The 22,440-nt window shown below is 41.2% G+C and overlaps 1 protein-coding gene across 1 annotated transcript in view; it reads right to left on the reverse strand.

The window, feature by feature from the left end:
- Positions 1–22,440, reverse strand: part of rnf123 (ring finger protein 123) — a 411,050-nt gene that overhangs the window by 71,171 nt on the left and 317,439 nt on the right. Inside the window, exon 36 of the mRNA XM_079509716.1 lies at positions 16,137–16,387. Within this exon, the coding sequence (XP_079365842.1) occupies positions 16,137–16,387 (251 nt within the window). The remainder of the gene's footprint in view (positions 1–16,136; positions 16,388–22,440) is intronic.

Below are 22,440 nucleotides of genomic sequence, written 5' to 3' on the forward strand. Positions count from 1 at the left end.
AGATAAAAGTTTTTGAGGAGAATAATAAAGAGTGAGGAGAACTACAGTATGGTGTGCTCAATGCTGCAGTGAGAGTGAGGAGAACTACAGTATGGTGTGAACTACAGTATGGAGAACTACAGTATGGTGTCCTCGATGCTGCAGTGAGAGTGAGGAGAACTACAGTATGGTGTGAACTACAGTATGGAGAACTACAGTATGGTGTCCTCGATGCTGCAGTGAGAGTGAGGAGAACTACAGTATGGTGTGAACTACAGTATGGTGTGCTCGATGCTGCAGTGAGAGTGAGGAGAACTACAGTATGGTGTGAACTACAGTATGGAGAACTACAGTATGGTGTCCTCTATGCTGCTTTGATACTAACGCTTAACGCCCTTGCCGTTGATTAATGGCGAATTGTGCTTTTATAGTGCATTCGATCGATCGAGCCATAATGCTACTTACGTTAGCCGGTTAGCTAGCTGTGTTGTTAGCACAGCACTGGATCGTCCACCTTAGATCGTCGTCGGCATAATAATCCATTCTATCCATTTCTTTCAATCGCCTGTATCTTCTATTCCTTGTCCCACATGGCATTTTTGGTCAAAACAGCGTTTCTTTGACGGCACAGAGCCGGCGATGTGGAGCTCTCCAGAGCTCCGGTCTGGATTTACATTGTAAACAAGGCCTGCCCAGCTCCGTTCAGCTTCCTAGGTTATGTCTACTGCCAGTGGACCGGAAATGTGGCTTTTCAAAATAAGAGCTCAAATGTAAAAAATGCTGGTGTGAATTAGATCCTAATTTTTCAATAAATGCTAGCGCTGAAACGGTTAAGATTGGATGGGTCTAAATTCTATGTACTGTACCTCTCCCTATGTCTACATAAGTGTTCCTGCACACTCTCTGTCTATCATTCTGTCTATTACCACCTCTATGTCCACCATCTGTCTGTCCATCTTCTGTATATCCAACAGCAGCCATCTACCCATTCATCCTTTACAACGATTAGAAACTCAAAAGATAGTCACCAGTAGCCGCTACGAGTCGCCCGAGTGTTTTATTAGCGCCTCAAGGCTTGTACGTTTCACCGCGAGCACATGTGGTGTCATCTGTTCTGTCCGAGTCCTGGCAGATGGTCTCCTAACTGTAAATCACCTGAACATCTTTATAGGAGCTGATATTTATTCAGCACATGGTCAGGGATAAGAGATAATGGGGAAGGGGTGGTTATCTAAAGGTTACCAACATGTGAAAAGGTCTGCTAATATTTGGCAATCTTTGACAGTTGAACAGATGCAGCAAGGACCCACTGTGGCACTGTACTGTAGTACCATGTGATTCTTACCGTATTAACATTGGTGGGTGTGCTTCTTTGAGTAGTCGTCAGGTGGAACAGTGACAATTAGTGTGTTCACGAGTTCCCATATTAGATGAAATGATCAATGTTTACCAGTAGTCACCTTTTGTGGACCAGGGCTCAATCGCACGCACGCACGCACGCACGCACGCACGCACGCACGCACGCACGCACGCACACAGCCACAGCCACAGCCATAGTGCATGTTTTACCATGACTTGATGTGGGCAGAATATGACACTCATGTGGCAAAACTGTATCACGGTGTCTTTTGCACTGTGTTAGCTACGCAGAAACACCTTCACATGATCCAACAAAGACATTACTTTGGGCCACTTGTTCAGAGAAAAGGTCTTCCTGGCCTCTTGGATTGATATGACTAATCAGCAGCATGGTCTCCTACCGTAAATCACAGCAAAAAAGATATATATATAGTTTCTACCCCAGAGCAGTCATAGCCTTAAACACCGACACTTGAACTCTGACACTTGACACTTTATGGACTAAAGGGACCTACTGTGCAATATGTCTTAAATGTATGTATTTTATATAGAGTAGTATTATGTCTTTTGTTTTAAAGGCACTTGAGCTGGATTGCAAATCAATTCCGTTGTCTTGCACAATGACAACAAAGACATTCCGATTCTGATTCATAGCATAACGCTGCAGCAGCATGAGGTCATAATCAGAGGTGTGTGCACTGGGTCACTGACGCTACGCATCGGGGAGTCGGATAGGAGGGGTTCTGATAAAACTAAAACTAAAAGCGTGGGATCCGGTACCTAGCTTTGAAACTTCTGAGAGGAATTCTAAAGCGCTGTGGTTCGATACCACAGCTTGCAGGCACACACACACACACACACACACACACACACACACACACACACACAGTGTGTCACAATGAGCTGTGTTTCTGAATTATGTAAAGACAATCGATAAAGTACCGTCTGTAGCCCAATCAATACTAGGCTGTGTCACGTGGCATTACATTAACCACATGAACCCCAGTATAGCATCCACCTGCTTCAAATCCTATCAACCCTGCTGGAAGCTGGAAGTACCCTCACTAAAAACGCCGGGACAACGCTCACCAAACGTCCCAAACTCTTCTCCCTTCTGTCCCCAAAACTGTGGAATGCACTCCCCGTTGCAGTCAGAACTGCAGCATCACTCCCAATCTTCCGCCGTAGTCTGAAGACCCACCTTTTCAGACTCCATCATGGCCCATAGCACTTACCCTACCCCCTTAGATAGCACTTTTAGACTTAGATAGCATTTGAAACAGACTTATAGCATGTCATGTAGACAGCACAATAATTGCATTGTATGTAGTCATAGCACATCATAGTACATATGTATAGTTTATATGTATAGTGTCATTATATAGATATGTTCTAGTTACGTTCTTAGCTTACGCATGTTTCATGATAAATGCATTTTATATATGTGATGTATTCCCATGCTTTTGTTCTTGCCTAATGTAAATCGCTCTGGATTAAGAGCGTCTGCTAAATGCCTAAATTGTAAATTGTAACCCATAATCGCCATGTAGGTTATACTCATCAAGACCATGTAGGTTATACTCATCAAGACCATGTAGGTTTTATACTCATCAAGACCATGTAGGTTATACTCATGAATACCATGTAGGTTATACTCATCAAGACCATGTAGGTTTACTCATCAAGACCATGTAGGTTTACTCATCAAGACCATGTAGGTTTACTCATCAAGACCATGTAGGTTTACTCATCAAGACCATGTAGGTTATACTCATCAAGACCATGTAGGTTATACTCATCAAGACCATGTAGGTTATAAGGTTATACTCATCAAGACCATGTAGGTTATACTCATCAAGACCATGTAGGTTATACTCATCAAGACCATGTAGGTTATACTCATCAAGACCATGTAGGTTATACTCATCAAGACCATGTAGGTTATACTCATCAAGACCATGTAGGTTATACTCATCAAGACCATGTAGGTTATACTCATCAAGACCATGTAGGTTATACTCATCAAGACCATGTAGGTTATACTCATCAAGACCATGTAGGTTATACTCATCAAGACCATGTAGGTTATACTCATCAAGACCATGTAGGTTATACTCATCAAGACCATGTAGGTTATACTCATCAAGACCATGTAGGTTATACTCATCAAGACCATGTAGGTTATACTCATCAAGACCATGTAGGTTTATACTCATCAAGACCATGTAGGTTATACTCATCAAGACCATGTAGGTTATACTCATCAAGACCATGTAGGTTATACTCATCAAGACCATGTAGGTTATACTCATCAAGACCATGTAGGTTATACTCATCAAGACCATGTAGGTTTATACTCATCAAGACCATGTAGGTTATACTCATCAAGACCATGTAGGTTATACTCATCAAGACCATGTAGGTTATACTCATCAAGACCATGTAGGTTATACTCATCAAGACCATGTAGGTTATACTCATCAAGACCATGTAGGTTATACTCATCAAGACCATGTAGGTTATACTCATCAAGACCATGTAGGTTTACTCATCAAGACCATGTAGGTTATACTCATCAAGACCATGTAGGTTATACTCATCAAGACCATGTAGGTTATACTCATCAAGACCATGTAGGTTATACTCATCAAGACCATGTAGGTTATACTCATCAAGACCATGTAGGTTATACTCATCAAGACCATGTAGGTTATACTCATCAAGACCATGTAGGTTTACTCACCAAGACCATGTAGGTTATACTCATCAAGACCATGTAGGTTTACTCATCAAGACCATGTAGGTTTACTCATCAAGACCATGTAGGTTATACTCATCAAGACCATGTAGGTTTACTCATCAAGACCATGTAGGTTATACTCATCAAGACCATGTAGGTCATACTCATCAAGACCATGTAGGTTTATACTCATCAAGACCATGTAGGTTATACTCATCAAGACCATGTAGGTTTACTCATCAAGACCATGTAGGTTATACTCATCAAGACCATGTAGGTTATACTCATCAAGACCATGTAGGTTTTATACTCATCAAGACCATGTAGGTTATACTCATCAAGACCATGTAGGTTTACTCACCAAGACCATGTAGGTTATACTCATCAAGACCATGTAGGTTATACTCATCAAGACCATGTAGGTTATACTCATCAAGACCATGTAGGTTTTATACTCATCAAGACCATGTAGGTTTACTCATCAAGACCATGTAGGTTATACTCATCAAGACCATGTAGGTTATACTCATCAAGACCATGTAGGTTTACTCATCAAGACCATGTAGGTTTACACTCATCAAGACCATGTAGGTTATACTCATCAAGACCATGTAGGTTATACTCATCAAGACCATGTAGGTTATACTCATCAAGACCATGTAGGTTATACTCATCAAGACCATGTAGGTTTTATACTCATCAAGACCATGTAGGTTATACTCATCAAGACCATGTAGGTTATACTCATCAAGACCATGTAGGTTTACTCATCAAGACCATGTAGGTTATACTCATCAAGACCATGTAGGTTATACTCATCAAGACCATGTAGGTTATACTCATCAAGACCATGTAGGTTATACTCATCAAGACCATGTAGGTTTACTCACCAAGACCATGTAGGTTATACTCATCAAGACCATGTAGGTTATACTCATCAAGACCATGTAGGTTATACTCATCAAGACCATGTAGGTTTACTCATCAAGACCATGTAGGTTTACTCATCAAGACCATGTAGGTTATACTCATCAAGACCATGTAGGTTTACTCATCAAGACCATGTAGGTTATACTCATCAAGACCATGTAGGTCATACTCATCAAGACCATGTAGGTTTTATACTCATCAAGACCATGTAGGTTATACTCATCAAGACCATGTAGGTTTACTCATCAAGACCATGTAGGTTATACTCATCAAGACCATGTAGGTTATACTCATCAAGACCATGTAGGTTTTATACTCATCAAGACCATGTAGGTTATACTCATCAAGACCATGTAGGTTTACTCACCAAGACCATGTAGGTTATACTCATCAAGACCATGTAGGTTATACTCATCAAGACCATGTAGGTTATACTCATCAAGACCATGTAGGTTTTATACTCATCAAGACCATGTAGGTTTACTCATCAAGACCATGTAGGTTATACTCATCAAGACCATGTAGGTTATACTCATCAAGACCATGTAGGTTTACTCATCAAGACCATGTAGGTTTACACTCATCAAGACCATGTAGGTTATACTCATCAAGACCATGTAGGTTATACTCATCAAGACCATGTAGGTTATACTCATCAAGACCATGTAGGTTATACTCATCAAGACCATGTAGGTTATACTCATCAAGACCATGTAGGTTTACACTCATCAAGACCATGTAGGTTTACTCATCAAGACCATGTAGGTTATACTCATCAAGACCATGTAGGTTTTATACTCATCAAGACCATGTAGGTTATACTCATCAAGACCATGTAGGTTATACTCATCAAGACCATGTAGGTTATACTCATCAAGACCATGTAGGTTATACTCATCAAGACCATGTAGGTTTACTCATCAAGACCATGTAGGTTTACACTCATCAAGACCATGTAGGTTTACTCATCAAGACCATGTAGGTTATACTCATCAAGACCATGTAGGTTATACTCATCAAGACCATGTAGGTTATACTCATCAAGACCATGTAGGTTATACTCATCAAGACCATGTAGGTTTACTCATCAAGACCATGTAGGTTATACTCATCAAGACCATGTAGGTTATACTCATCAAGACCATGTAGGTTATACTCATCAAGACCATGTAGGTTATACTCATCAATACCATGTAGGTTATACTCATCAAGACCATGTAGGTTTACTCATCAAGACCATGTAGGTTATACTCATCAAGACCATGTAGGTTTTATACTCATCAAGACCATGTAGGTTATACTCATCAAGACCATGTAGGTTATACTCATCAAGACCATGTAGGTTATACTCATCAAGACCATGTAGGTTATACTCATCAAGACCATGTAGGTTATACTCATCAAGACCATGTAGGTTTACTCACCAAGACCATGTAGGTTATACTCATCAAGACCATGTAGGTTATACTCATCAAGACCATGTAGGTTTACTCATCAAGACCATGTAGGTTATACTCAACAAGACCATGTAGGTTATACTCATCAAGACCATGTAGGTTATACTCATCAAGACCATGTAGGTTATACTCATCAAGACCATGTAGGTTATACTCATCAAGACCATGTAGGTTATACTCATCCAGACCATGTAGGTTATACTCATCAAGACCATGTAGGTTATACTCATCAAGACCATGTAGGTTATACTCATCAAGACCATGTAGGTTATACTCATCAAGACCATGTAGGTTTACTCATCAAGACCATGCAATGGAGCACGTAGGCCAGGGTTCCCCAATAGGCGGCCCGCGGGCCATTTGTGGCCCGCGGAGCGCCCCCTTGTGGCCCCTGGAAGAATTTCCCCCCAAAAAAAAGAAAGAAAAGTTTTTTGTTTTGTTTTGGGGGGGGTGTCCCAGATATAAATGGCATTAAATGGTGGTAAGTAACCTATGCATGTCAAACTGGGCACCCCCTCAAGGACCACTGGTGGTCCCCGGACCACTGGTTGAGAACAATTTTTAATTAATTAATGAAAAAATAAAAAAAAACAATTTTTTGTGCGTGCGCACTCGGCCCCCAGCCTGGTTCCCTAGTCAAAATATGGCCCTTGAGGAAAATGAATTGGGGAACCCTGACGTAGGCTCTACTGGAGCCTACTGGCTGCAATGAGGAAACATGGAAGAGAAATGACCGCCGCTGAAGTGAAAACGTAGTGAAACTGACTGAGGTTAAGACTGAGGTTAGGGTTAGGGGACTCACGTCTCCTTAGGGGCATCTCCTCAAAGCTGAGATGCTCATATAGGTACTCCACCAGAGGCCCTTGTCCTTGTCCCCCCCAAAACCCATGAGCTTCACAACGTCTCTAGTCGAGTGCCATCCGAGGGCTCAAGAAACTGAGGTATAATGTAATGTGTAAAAGTAAAATGTTGATAACAGACATACAGTACATGTGTAGCTGCTCGAGATGTCTTCGCTTAGACGGATTCTGTTTCTGCAGTGGTGTATACTGACAAACACGTGAGAAATCAACACGGTATAATTCCTGCCATGGAGTTTCTCAAAGCCTCCAGGTGATGCCTAGCATGGTGTCTACGGGAACCGCTGTGTTGCCATGGCAACAGCAAACGGCTGGCGTGGCGACAAGGCCGTCTCTTGTTGTGACCGATTGCTTAACAGGCAACTTAGCATTCTGCTAGGGTCATTGTTGACCCACACATACGTACACACACACACACGCATGCGCACACACACACGCAGAGTACACATACACAGTATAATAATTGCTCTTATGGGGGCACCCGTTGGCCTAGTGGTCCAGGCACATATAGGCTCTGGCCTGACAGCGCGGCGCGTGTTTGAGTCCCGTTCATAACAACCTTTGCTGCATGTCTCTCCCCTTCTCTCTCTCACTAAAAATGATCAATAAAGGCAAAAAGCCAAAAACAAATCTTGAAAAAAAAAAAGAATTGCACTTATACCAACTCTATTATGCCACAATACAAAACTTTTAACACATGCCAACGATGTACACAAATCCAAGCAAAAGCTCTCTCACACACACGCACGCACACACACACACACACACACGCACGCACGCACGCACGCACGCACGCACGCACGCACGCACGCACGCACGCACGCACGCACGCACGCACGCGCGCGCGCGCGCGCGCGCGTGTAAAGTGTCACACGAGGAGGGCTATGTAACTTATCAGTCTCTGAATATTCAACTCAGGACAGATTGATGGTTCCCAAAAGAAACCCTATAGAAAGAGAATAAGATCCTCACTCTCAGTAGTAGTAAGAGTCTTGTTTAATGATGTTGAAGATCATCCAAAAGAAACCCCGCCATTAACCCATTTTGGGGCGGGAACCCCTTTTGGCGTTAGCATTATGTCATGCTTTAGCTATTGAAAAATAGCAGATCTACAAGCTCATAGCGCGCCACCGAGTGGCGCGCTACGAGCTTGTAGGTCTGCTATTTTTGAAGAATCGTGAAAAGTGACATGAAAGTGTTTGAGAACGACTGACATAGAAAAACAGTCAGGATTTGGAAGACATTTGCAGAATCGTTCCCAGGTCACAATGGGTTAAATAGATGCTAGTTATTTTATTTGTATAGACGTATGTTTTACTTGTTCACAGATGCTAAGCATTAGCATGTTAGCTACTGTACTGTAGATTGGATGTTATTTAGATAGATACAGTAGACAGTAGTTTGATATCTATCAAACCTTGGCTTGTATCTAGGTTTACGTTGCTGTCGGGGGAAGAAACCACCTAACTCCATTTTTGAGGATTTTGATTTTTGTGCATAAATCAGTGCTATTGAACACCCTTTATGTCTGTGTGTTGTTTCATAAATCAGTGCTATTGAACACCCTTTACGTCTGGGTGTTGTTTCATAAATCAGTGCTATTGAACACCCTTTATGTCTGTGTGTTGTTTCATAAATCAGTGTTATTGAACACCCTTTATGTCTGTGTGTTGTTTCATAAATCAGTGCTATTGAACACCCTTTACGTCTGGGTGTTGTTTCATAAATCAGTGCTATTGAACACCCTTTATGTCTGTGTGTTGTTTCATAAATCAGTGTTATTGAACACCCTTTATGTCTGTGTGTTGTTTCATAAATCAGTGCTATTGAACACCCTTTATGTCTGTGTGTTGTTTCATAAATCAGTGCTATTGAACACCCTTTACGTCTGTGTGTTGTTTCATAAATCAGTGCTATTGAACACCCTTTATGTCTGTGTGTTGTTTCATAAATCAGTGCTATTGAACACCCTTTATGTCTGTGTGTTGTTTCATAAATCAGTGCTATTGAACACCCTTTATGTCTGTGTGTTGTTTCATAAATCAGTGCTATTGAACACCCTTTATGTCTGTGTGTTGTTTCATAAATCAGTGCTATTGAACACCCTTTACGTCTGTGTGTTGTTCCATAAATCAGTGCTATTGAACACCCTTTACGTCTGTGTGTTGTTGCATAAATCAGTGCTATTGAACACCCTTTACGTCTGTGTGTTGTTCCATAAATCAGTGCTATTGAACACCCTTTACGTCTGGGTGTTGTTTCATAAATCAGTGCTATTGAACACCCTTTACGTCTGGGTGTTGTTTCATAAATCAGTGCTATTGAACACCCTTTACGTCTGTGTGTTGTTTCATAAATCAGTGCTATTGAACACCCTTTACGTCTGGGTGTTGTTTCATAAATCAGTGCTATTGAACACCCTTTACGTCTGGGTGTTGTTTCATAAATCAGTGCTATTGAACACCCTTTACGTCTGGGTGTTGTTTCATAAATCAGTGCTATTGAACACCCTTTACGTCTGGGTGTTGTTTCATAAATCAGTGCTATTGAACACCCTTTACGTCTGTGTGTTGTTTCATAAATCAGTGCTATTGAACACCCTTTACGTCTGTGTGTTGTTTCATAAATCAGTGCTATTGAACACCCTTTACGTCTGTGTGTTGTTTCATAAATCAGTGCTATTGAACACCCTTTACGTCTGGGTGTTGTTTCATAAATCAGTGCTATTGAACACCCTTTACGTCTGGGTGTTGTTTCATAAATCAGTGCTATTGAACACCCTTTACGTCTGGGTGTTGTTTCATAAATCAGTGCTATTGAACACCCTTTACGTCTGGGTGTTGTTTCATAAATCAGTGCTATTGAACACCCTTTACGTCTGTGTGTTGTTTCATAAATCAGTGCTATTGAACACCCTTTACGTCTGTGTGTTGTTTCATAAATCAGTGCTATTGAACACCCTTTACGTCTGTGTGTTGTTTCATAAATCAGTGCTATTGAACACCCTTTACGTCTGTGTGTTGTTTCATAAATCAGTGCTATTGAACACCCTTTACGTCTGTGTTGTTTCATAAATCAGTGCTATTGAACACCCTTTACGTCTGTGTGTTGTTTCATAAATCAGTGCTATTGAACACCCTTTACATCTGTGTGTTGTTTCATAAATCAGTGCTATTGAACACCCTTTACATCTGTGTGTTGTTTCATAAATCAGTGCTATTGAACACCCTTTACGTCTGTGTGTTGTTTCATAAATCAGTGCTATTGAACACCCTTTACGTCTGTGCGTTGTTTCATAAATCAGTGCTATTGAACACCCTTTACGTCTGTGCGTTGTTTCATAAATCAGTGCTATTGAACACCCTTTACGTCTGTGCGTTGTTTCATAAATCAGTGCTATTGAACACCCTTTACGTCTGTGCGTTGTTTCATAAATCAGTGCTATTGAACACCCTTTACGTCTGTGCGTTGTTTCATAAATCAGTGCTATTGAACACCCTTTACGTCTGTGTGTTGTTTCATAAATCAGTGCTATTGAACACCCTTTACGTCTGTGTGTTGTTTCATAAATCAGTGCTATTGAACACCCTTTACATCTGTGTGTTGTTTCATAAATCAGTGCTATTGAACACCCTTTACGTCTGTGTGTTGTTTCATAAATCAGTGCTATTGAACACCCTTTACGTCTGTGCGTTGTTTCATAAATCAGTGCTATTGAACACCCTTTACGTCTGTGCGTTGTTTCATAAATCAGTGCTATTGAACACCCTTTACGTCTGTGCGTCGTTTCATAAATCAGTGCTATTGAACACCCTTTACGTCTGTGTGTCGTTTCATAAATCAGTGCTATTGAACACCCTTTACGTCTGTGTGTCGTTTCATAAATCAGTGCTATTGAACACCCTTTACGTCTGTGTGTTGTTTCATAAATCAGTGCTATTGAACACCCTTTACGTCTGTGTGTTGTTTCATAAATCAGTGCTATTGAACACCCTTTACGTCTGTGTGTTGTTTCATAAATCAGTGCTATTGAACACCCTTTACGTCTGTGTGTTGTTGCATAAATCAGTGCTATTGAACACCCTTTACGTCTGTGCGTTGTTTCATAAATCAGTGCTATTGAACACCCTTTACGTCTGTGTGTTGTTGCATAAATCAGTGCTATTGAACACCCTTTACGTCTGTGTGTTGTTGCATAAATCAGTGCTATTGAACACCCTTTACGTCTGTGTGTTGTTGCGGAAATATTAAACCAATGGAAAGTAGTAAAAAAAACGCTTTGGACAAAACCTCTTAACTCCATTGGACCCTCAAACTGTCTGCTTAAGCAGCTAAGTCCACCCCCCTCTCTAATGCACGTAGTTGACAACATATAAAGTCACAACAACAACTTTGATGAGGCAGCATTGCTTTGTTTTCTAAAACAAAGGGTGACCGTGTATTTGTATTTGTGGAACGCGCTGCCCTTTGAGCTAAAGAATGCAGAGTCTGTCGACGGTTTTAAGAACTCGTTAAAAACGTATTTATTTCGTCAGCACTTTATTTTATGATGTATTTTTACTTGATTTATTTGCATTTCAATGTTTTACCTTCTATTGTTAACATGATTGTTTTACCTTGTTGTACAGCACTTTGTAACATTGTTTCGAAAGGTGCTCTATGAATACAATGTACTTACTTACTTACTTACTAAATATAAGGTTTTCTTAATGTCCTGAAAAAAACATATTTTTAATTTCCTGAAAAATGAACATGTTGGAGTTATGTGGTTTCTTCCAGAGATATCTATCTATAGTAGCCACAGAAACTTTGTAGCATATCGAATCTTTACACCAACTGATCTACCCCTTGTAAATTATCCCATTTTGGGCGGGAACCCCTTTTGGTGTTAGCATTACGTTATGCTTTAGCTATTGAAAAATAGCAGATCTACAAGCTCATAGCGCGCCACCGAGTGGCGCGCTATGAGCTTGTAGGTCTGCTATTTTTGAAAAATCGAAGAACGATTTAGAAGAAAGTTTTAGAATCTGATCTTAGGTCAAAATGGGTTATTCCCCTGTTCTTGGTTGACTAGCCTCTTACTGTAACCTTACTGTAACCTTACTGTAACCTTACTGTAAGGTGTAACCTTACTGTAACCATACTGTAACCGTACTGTAACCTTGGTGTAACCTTACTGTAACCTTACTGTAACCTTACTGTAAGGTGTAACCTTACTGTAACCATACTGTAACCATACTGTAACCTTACTGTAACCATACTGTAACCATACTGTAACCTTACTGTAACCATACTGTAACCATACTGTAACCATACTGTAACCATACTGTAACCGTACTGTAACCGTACTGTAACCTTACTGTAACCTTACTGTAACCTTACTGTAACCGTACTGTAACCTTACTGTAACCTTACTGTAACCTTGCTGTAACCTTACTGTAACCTTACTGTAACCTTACTGTAACCTTACTGTAACCATACTGTAACCATACTGTAACCTTACTGTAACCTTACTGTAACCTTACTGTAACCATACTGTAACCGTACTGTAACCTTACTGTAACCTTACTGTAACCTTACTGTAACCATACTGTAACCGTACTGTAACCTTGGTGTAACCTTACTGTAACCTTACTGTAACCTTACTGTAACCTTACTGTAACCTTACTGTAACCTTACTGTAACCATACTGTAACCGTACTGTAACCATACTGTAACCATACTGTAACCTTACTGTAACCTTACTGTAACCGTACTGTAACCTTACTGTAACCATACTGTAACCTTACTGTAACCTTACTGTAACCTTACTGTAACCTTACTGTAACCTTACTGTAACCATACTGTAACCTTACTGTAACCTTACTGTAACCTTACTGTAACCTTACTGTAACCATACTGTAACCTTACTGTAACCTTACTGTAACCTTACTGTAACCATACTGTAACCTTACTGTAACCATACTGTAACCATACTGTAACCTTACTGTAACCTTACTGTAACCTTACTGTAACCATACTGTAACCATACTGTAACCTTACTGTAACCATACTGTAACCTTACTGTAACCATACTGTAACCTTACTGTAACCTTACTGTAACCATACTGTAACCATACTGTAACCATACTGTAACCTTACTGTAACCTTACTGTAACCTTACTGTAACCTTGCTGTAACCTTGCTGTAACCTTACTGTAACCTTACTGTAACCATACTGTAACCTTGGTGTAACCTTACTGTAAGGTGTAACCTTACTGTAACCTTACTGTAAGGTGTAACCATACTGTAACCTTACTGTAACCTTACTGTAACCTTACTGTAACCTTACTGTAAGGTGTAACCATACTGTAACCTTACTGTAACCTTACTGTAACCTTACTGTAACCTTACTGTAACCTTACTGTAACCGTACTGTAACCTTACTGTAACCTTACTGTAACCTTACTGTAACCTTACTGTAACCATACTGTAACCTTACTGTAACCTTACTGTAACCTTACTGTAACCTTACTGTAACCATACTGTAACCATACTGTAACCTTACTGTAACCATACTGTAACCTTACTGTAACCTTACTGTAACCATACTGTAACCTTACTGTAACCTTACTGTAACCATACTGTAACCATACTGTAACCATACTGTAACCTTACTGTAACCTTACTGTAACCTTACTGTAACCTTGCTGTAACCTTACTGTAACCTTACTGTAACCTTACTGTAACCATACTGTAACCATACTGTAACCTTGGTGTAACCTTACTGTAAGGTGTAACCTTACTGTAACCTTACTGTAACCTTACTGTAACCTTACTGTAACCATACTGTAACCATACTGTAACCATACTGTAACCTTACTGTAACCATACTGTAACCTTACTGTAAGGTGTAACCTTACTGTAACCATACTGTAACCTTACTGTAACCTTACTGTAACCTTACTGTAACCTTGCTGTAACCTTGCTGTAACCTTGCTGTAACCTTGCTGTAACCTTACTGTAACCATACTGTAACCATACTGTAACCTTGGTGTAACCTTACTGTAAGGTGTAACCATACTGTAACCTTACTGTAACCTTACTGTAACCTTACTGTAACCTTACTGTAAGGTGTAACCATACTGTAACCTTACTGTAACCTTACTGTAACCTTACTGTAACCTTACTGTAACCGTACTGTAACCTTACTGTAACCTTACTGTAACCTTACTGTAACCTTACTGTAACCGTACTGTAACCTTACTGTAACCTTACTGTAACCTTACTGTAACCATACTGTAACCGTACTGTAACCTTGGTGTAACCATACTGTAACCTTACTGTAACCTTACTGTAAGGTGTAACCTTACTGTAACCATACTGTAACCTTACTGTAACCTTACTGTAACCTTACTGTAACCTTACTGTAACCTTACTGTAACCATACTGTAACCTTACTGTAACCTTACTGTAACCTTACTGTAACCATACTGTAACCGTACTGTAACCTTGGTGTAACCTTACTGTAAGGTGTAACCTTACTGTAACCTTACTGTAAGGTGTAACCATACTGTAACCTTACTGTAACCTTACTGTAACCTTACTGTAAGGTGTAACCATACTGTAACCTTACTGTAACCTTACTGTAACCTTACTGTAACCTTACTGTAACCGTACTGTAACCTTACTGTAACCTTACTGTAACCTTACTGTAACCATACTGTAACCTTACTGTAACCTTACTGTAACCTTACTGTAACCTTACTGTAACCATACTGTAACCTTACTGTAACCATACTGTAACCTTACTGTAACCTTACTGTAACCTTACTGTAACCGTACTGTAACCTTACTGTAACCTTACTGTAACCTTACTGTAACCTTACTGTAACCTTACTGTAACCTTACTGTAACCATACTGTAACCTTACTGTAACCTTACTGTAACCTTACTGTAACCTTACTGTAACCTTACTGTAACCTTACCTTACTGTAACCTCTTACTGTAACCTTACTGTAACCTTACCTTACTGTAACCTCTTACTGTAACCTTACTGTAACCTTACTGTAACCTTACTGTAACCTTACTGTAACCTTACCTTACTGTAACCTCTTACTGTAACCGTACTGTAACCTTACTGTAACCTTACTGTAACCTTACCTTACTGTAACCTTACTGTAACCTCTTACTGTAACCTCTTACTGTAACCTCTTACTGTAACCTTACTGTAACCTTACTGTAACCTTACTGTAACCTCTTACTGTAACCTCTTACTGTAACCTTACTGTAACCTCTTACTGTAACCTCTTACTGTAACCTTACTGTAACCTTACTGTAACCTTACTGTAACCTTACCTTACTGTAACCTCTTACTGTAACCTTACTGTAACCTTACTGTAACCTTACCTTACTGCAACCTCTTACTGTAACCTTACTGTAACCTTACTGTAACCTTACCTTACTGCAACCTCTTACTGTAACCTTACTGTAACCTTGCTGTAACCTTACTGTAACCTTACTGTAACCTTACCTTACTGTAACCTCTTACTGTAACCTCTTACTGTAACCTTACTGTAACCTTACTGTAACCTTACTGTAACCTTACCTTACTGTAACCTCTTACTGTAACCTTACTGTAACCTTACTGTAACCTTACTGTAACCTTACCTTACTGCAACCTCTTACTGTAACCTTACTGTAACCTTGCTGTAACCTTACCGTAACCTTACTGTAACCTTACTGTAACCGTACTGTAACCGTACTGTAACCTTGCTGTAACCTTACTGTAACCTTACTGTAACCTTTGCACATTCAATCAGTGGAACTCACATGCATGCAGGGAGAAGTGCTTGTGATCCGCGGGGCTCGTGCCACCGGGAGCCGCCGAGGAGGGGAGGGTGGGGGTCATGATGGCGGCGGCCAGGGGCCCCACGACCGGGGTCACAGTGGTGGCAGCAGCTTTTCCCAGCGCTGCTGCTACGGTGGAGATGGAGCCGTCTCCTCCCTCGCCCAACAGGTGCTGGATGGAGTGGAGCTGGAAGCAAGGGTCGGACAGCAGGACAGAGGCAGCGCGGGATATCCTAAGAGAGACATGATGGGGTAGAAGAGAACATATTGTTAGAGGTGTTGTGTGTGTTCTGTTACGGGTTAACATCGTTAGGCAGGGAAGTGGCCCACCTGCCCCCCCCCACCCCCCCCTCAAAGGTTAAAGGAGAAAACTGCCAACATGTTTCGATCATAACTGGTCCATCGTCTCTCTTGTTTCTATACAGTATACTTTGTTGAGTGGTGCCACTCCTATAGACAGCTATGTGTGTCCCTGGGTCTGTCCCTGGCTGTGTCCCTGGGTCCGAGCACGGAAATAGCATATTGTCACCACCAAGTGTCACTGTTGTGCAGCCTAACACACACAGACACATACACAAGAGGCCAGGGAGGAGAGCTTGTACAGTACGTACAGCACAAGTACAGTACAGCACTACTCACTTCAGACGAGTCTGATTTTTGTATGTCAAATAGCAGAAATATCCGATCTACAAGGTCACCACGCCTCACAACACGAGGCGTTGTGAGCTTGAGCCATTTTTGACAAATGTTCGTATTGTCGCTGAATGTTTGCAGAATTTATCACACGTTATGACATGACCATAGTACTATTAGGTTACACGGTATAGGGTTATGACATGACCATAGTACTATTAGGTTACACGGTATAGGGTTATGACATGACCATAGTACTATTAGGTTACACGGTATAGGGTTATGACATGACCATAGTACTATTAGGTTACACGGTATAGGGTTATGACATGACCATAGTACTATTAGGTTACACGGTATAGGGTTATGACATGACCATAGTACTATTAGGTTACACGGTATAGGGTTATGACATGACCATAGTACTATTAGGTTACACGGTATAGGGTTATGACATGACCATAGTACTATTAGGTTACACGGTATAGGTTATGACATGACCATAGTACTATTAGGTTACACGGTATAGGGTTATGATATGACCATAGTACTATTAGGTTACACAGTATAGGGTTATGACATGACCATAGTACTATTAGGTTACACGGTATAGGTTATGACATGACCATAGTACTATTAGGTTACACGGTATAGGGTTATGACATGACCATAGTACTATTAGGTTACACGGTATAGGGTTATGACATGACCATAGTACTATTAGGTTACACGGTATAGGGTTATGACATGACCATAGTACTATTAGGTTACACGGTATAGGGTTATGACATGACCATAGTACTATTAGGTTACACGGTATAGGTTATGACATGACCATAGTACTATTAGGTTACACGGTATAGGGTTATGACATGACCATAGTACTATTAGGTTACACGGTATAGGGTTATGACATGACCATAGTACTATTAGGTTACACGGTATAGGGTTATGACATGACCATAGTACTATTAGGTTACACGGTATAGGGTTATGACATGACCATAGTACTATTAGGTTACACGGTATAGGCAGTGGCGTGCACAGATAGACACTAGGGGGTGCTAGAGCACTTTTGGCAATGTGCCCTTTCGAGAAAGAAAAAAAAAGAAAACACTATTTTGTACAGTTACACTGTACAGTATGTATATGGACCATGGTAACATTGATCAATTCTTGATAAAAAGCTTCTAATATATTATTTAGGCCCCACAATCTATAAATCTCACACTATTAAGGCAACCGGCCGGTTCCACGCGCTGCACAAAGTGCCCTTTTTTTCCACTTGAGCACCTGCCCCTCTAAATGTCTGTGCACGCCACTGGGTATAGGGCTTATGTGGTTAAGCTCGCTATAAGGAGCTAGTGTGTGATGTCTGCAACCCTTCCATGTTGGCGAAGAGTTAATGAACACCACAGAACCATAATGGCCCTGGGCATTACGCTTTTGCCGTTTTGAATTAGTAATGCTGTTGTTGTTTTGAAATATGGATCTTTTCAACCTGAATGACACAGGAAAAAAGCTGGGTTTTTCTGCTCCCTTCAAAGGGAACCTAGACCACCATGAATATGGCCTGTTCACAATATGTTGTTTCCAAATCATCTCAAGATGAGGAAACATATAGGCAATCTACCACAGAAAAACATTGCAAGCAATAAGATTTGATGATGCCAGAAAATCACATTATCCCTTATCAGTCAATTGAAATGACCTCAGCATAGACCTCATTACCCTCTAACTGAGAAGTGGAACAAGCCAGTTAAATGTCATTAAAAAGGCATTAAAGTGACCCTGAACACGCTCAGCAACCATAGAGAAAGACAAACAGGAGAGAGAGACACCTCAGCAACCATAGAGCAAGACAAACAAGAGAGAGAGACACCTCAGCAACCATAGAGCAAGACAAACAAGAGAGAGAGAGACACCACCACATAGAGCAAGACAAACAAGAGAGAGAGAGACACCTCAGCAACCATAGAGCAAGACAAACAAGAGAGAGAGAGACACCTCAGCAACCATAGAGCAAGACAAACAGGAGAGAGAGACACCTCAGCAACCATAGAGCAAGACAAACAAGAGAGAGACACCTCAGCAACCATAGAGCAAGACAAACAAGAGAGAGACACCTCAGCAACCATAGAGCAAGACAAACAAGAGAGAGAGACACCAAGACAAACAAGAGAGAGAGAGACACCACCACATAGAGCAAGACAAACAAGAGAGAGAGAGACACCTCAGCAACCATAGAGCAAGACAAACAAGAGAGAGAGACACCTCAGCAACCATAGAGCAAGACAAACAAGAGAGAGAGACACCTCAGCAACCATAGAGCAAGACAAACAAGAGAGACACCTCAGCAACCATAGAGCAAGACACACAAGAGAGAGAGACACCACCACATAGAGCAAGACAAACAAGAGAGACACCACCACATAGAGCAAGACAAACAAGAGAGAGAGACACCACCACATAGAGCAAGACAAACAAGAGAGACACCACCACATAGAGCAAGACAAACAAGAGAGACACCACCACATAGAGCAAGACAAACAAGAGAGAGAGACACCACCACATAGAGCAAGACAAACAAGAGAGACACCACCACATAGAGCAAGACAAACAAGAGAGACACCACCACATAGAGCAAGACAAACAAGAGAGAGAGACACCACCACATAGAGCAAGACAAACAAGAGAGACACCACCACATAGAGCAAGACAAACAAGAGAGAGAGACACAACCACATAGAGCAAGACAAACAAGAGAGAGAGACACCTCAGCAACCATAGAGCAAGACAAACAAGAGAGAGAGACACCTCAGCAACCATAGAGCAAGACAAACAAGAGAGAGAGACACCTCAGCAACCATAGAGCAAGACAAACAAGAGAGAGAGACACCTCAGCAACCATAGAGCAAGACAAACAAGAGAGAGAGAGACACCACCACATAGAGCAAGACAAACAAGAGAGAGAGACACCTCAGCAACCATAGAGCAAGACAAACAAGAGAGAGAGACACCTCAGCAACCATAGAGCAAGACAAACAAGAGAGAGAGAGACACCACCACATAGAGCAAGACAAACAAGAGAGAGAGACACCTCAGCAACCATAGAGCAAGACAAACAAGAGAGAGAGACACCTCAGCAACCATAGAGCAAGACAAACAAGAGAGAGAGACACCTCAGCAACCATAGAGCAAGACAAACAAGAGAGAGAGAGACACCACCACATAGAGCAAGACAAACAAGAGAGAGAGACACCACCACATAGAGAAAGACAAACAAGAGAGAGAGACACCTCAGCAACCATATAGCAAGACAAACAAGAGAGAGAGAGACAACCATAGAGCAAGACAAACAAGAGAGAGAGACACCACCACATAGAGCAAGACAAACAGGAGAGAGAGACACCTCAGCAACCATAGAGCAAGACAAACAAGAGAGAGAGACACCACCACATAGAGCAAGACAAACAGGAGAGAGAGACACCTCAGCAACCATAGAGCAAGACAAACAAGAGAGAGAGACACCACCACATAGAGCAAGACAAACAAGAGAGAGAGACACCACCACATAGAGCAAGACAAACAAGAGAGAGAGAGACACCACCACTGGGGTTTCCTGTATAGAAAACAGGACTCAAGAATCAATTAGTAAAAAAAATACCCCCACACGGTTTTGCAATACCCATTTACCCTTCAATACCCATTTACCCTTCAATACCCATTTACCCTTCAATACCCATTTACCCTTCAGATATGTGAACTACAGACGGACCCATTGCACCCTTCAGAGATGTGAACTACAGACGGACACACAGATAAAGATTTCACACAATGATATACTGTACATAGACCAGATTCCGCTGGAACGCAAGTTGGAACTTGGAAATACATCCAACCTACTTCTGCATTACTCATTGTCCCTTTATAGAGCGTCACAGTCCCGCCCCTTACCATGGACCAGGAAATGAATCCCAATGCATTTTTCCCATAGACATTTCAAAAAGTATTTATTTAAAGACCTTTTAAGCGTCGTACGAAGCCAACTCGAGTCGTGACAAATCATGACAACACACACAATATTTTGGACCAAACAAATAATTACATAGAAGAAAATCAACAAAAAAAGTGTTGTTTTCTACTTTCTAATTCTTTGTATGGCCCTGAAAATTATGTTTGTTGTCATGAGTTGTCACGACTCGAGTTGGCTTTGTCCGCGGCGTAAACGTCTTTAAATAAATACTTTCTGAAATGTCTATGAGGAAAATGAAGGGAGAATAATTTCCTGGGCCATGGTAGGGGGCGGGACTGCGACGCTCTATACCCATATACAGTATATGGACATTTCTCTATTTGTCTATCTGTCTGTCTGTGTTTCTTTTAGGGCGGCAGTGGATCAGGGGTAGAGTGGCTGGATGGTAACCGCAAGGTTGCCTGTTCGAACCCGGGCTCCCCCAGAGTTAGTGTCGAAGTGTCCTTGAGCAAGACACTGAACCCCTAATTGCTCCCGATGTGCTGGCTGGTGCCTTGCATGGTTTCTGCCGCCATTGGTGTATGAATGTGTGTGTGTGAATGGGTGAATTGATTGTTGCACAATCTATGTAAAGCGCCTTGGATAAAGGCGCTATATAAATGCACCATTTACCATTTTTATGCCCATGTATGGAGTTCTGTGTCAGGCATTCCCAAAAATGGAGTCTAGGCCAGTCTATGATGTCCTCCCATATATGGAGATGGCCATGTATGGGCAGAGTGGTAGGATCGGCGGATCTGGACAACCGATTAAAGGACCACTTCACCACTTTTCAACATCTCTTCATATAATTGGTCCTCACTAATGTTCATGATAAAACACCACCATTTCTTCCTACTCAGTCTGTGTCTCATAGGAGGGCTTTGGGCAGTTCGGACACCCGTCCACCAGTGACATCATCATTAGGCAGATCTTTTTTAAACAAGATTTGTTTTAAAATATATTTAGATTTGTATTATCGTGAGAACGATGGCTTCAACTTTTGCATTGCAACTTTTCAGGAAAAGAAAGCCTGCCGTTTCTATTAGCTTGGATTCACCATCGATGATGTCACTGGCGGACGGGTTTCTGAACTGCCCACAGCCTTCCTATGAGACACAGACTGAGTAGGAAAAAATGGTGGTATTTTATCATGAACATTAGTTAGGACCAATTATAAGAAGTTGAAAAGTGGTGAAGTGGTCCTTTAAGTGACCTTCTGGATGCTGGGCACGGGAGTCCCTCATGTCGTTTGGCGACGTGGACAGAGAGTTTGAAGGCGGTCGGGCAGTTCTCGAGAAAGGTGAACTAATACAGGCAGTCACAGAAAGGTGAACTAATACAGGCAGTCACAGAAAGGTGAACTATATACAGGCAGTCACAGAAAGGTGAACTATATACAGGCAGTCACAGAAAGGTGAACTATATACAGGCAGTCACAGAAAGGTGAACTATATACAGGCAGTCACACGAAAAAGAGAGTTCACACATTTACTGTGGGGTAAAGCACAAAGCTGTAAAGAGAGTGGCACAAATATATAAAATATATTGTGTACCCTCAATAATACAAGACACTCCCAGGTGGATATGGAATTGTCCAAAATATGATGGGCAATTTCTATAGTGAATTTTTATACA

The sequence above is a fragment of the Electrona antarctica genome, assembly GCF_951216825.1.
Source record: "Electrona antarctica genome assembly, chromosome: 9".
NCBI classification, from domain to species: domain Eukaryota; kingdom Metazoa; phylum Chordata; class Actinopteri; order Myctophiformes; family Myctophidae; genus Electrona; species Electrona antarctica.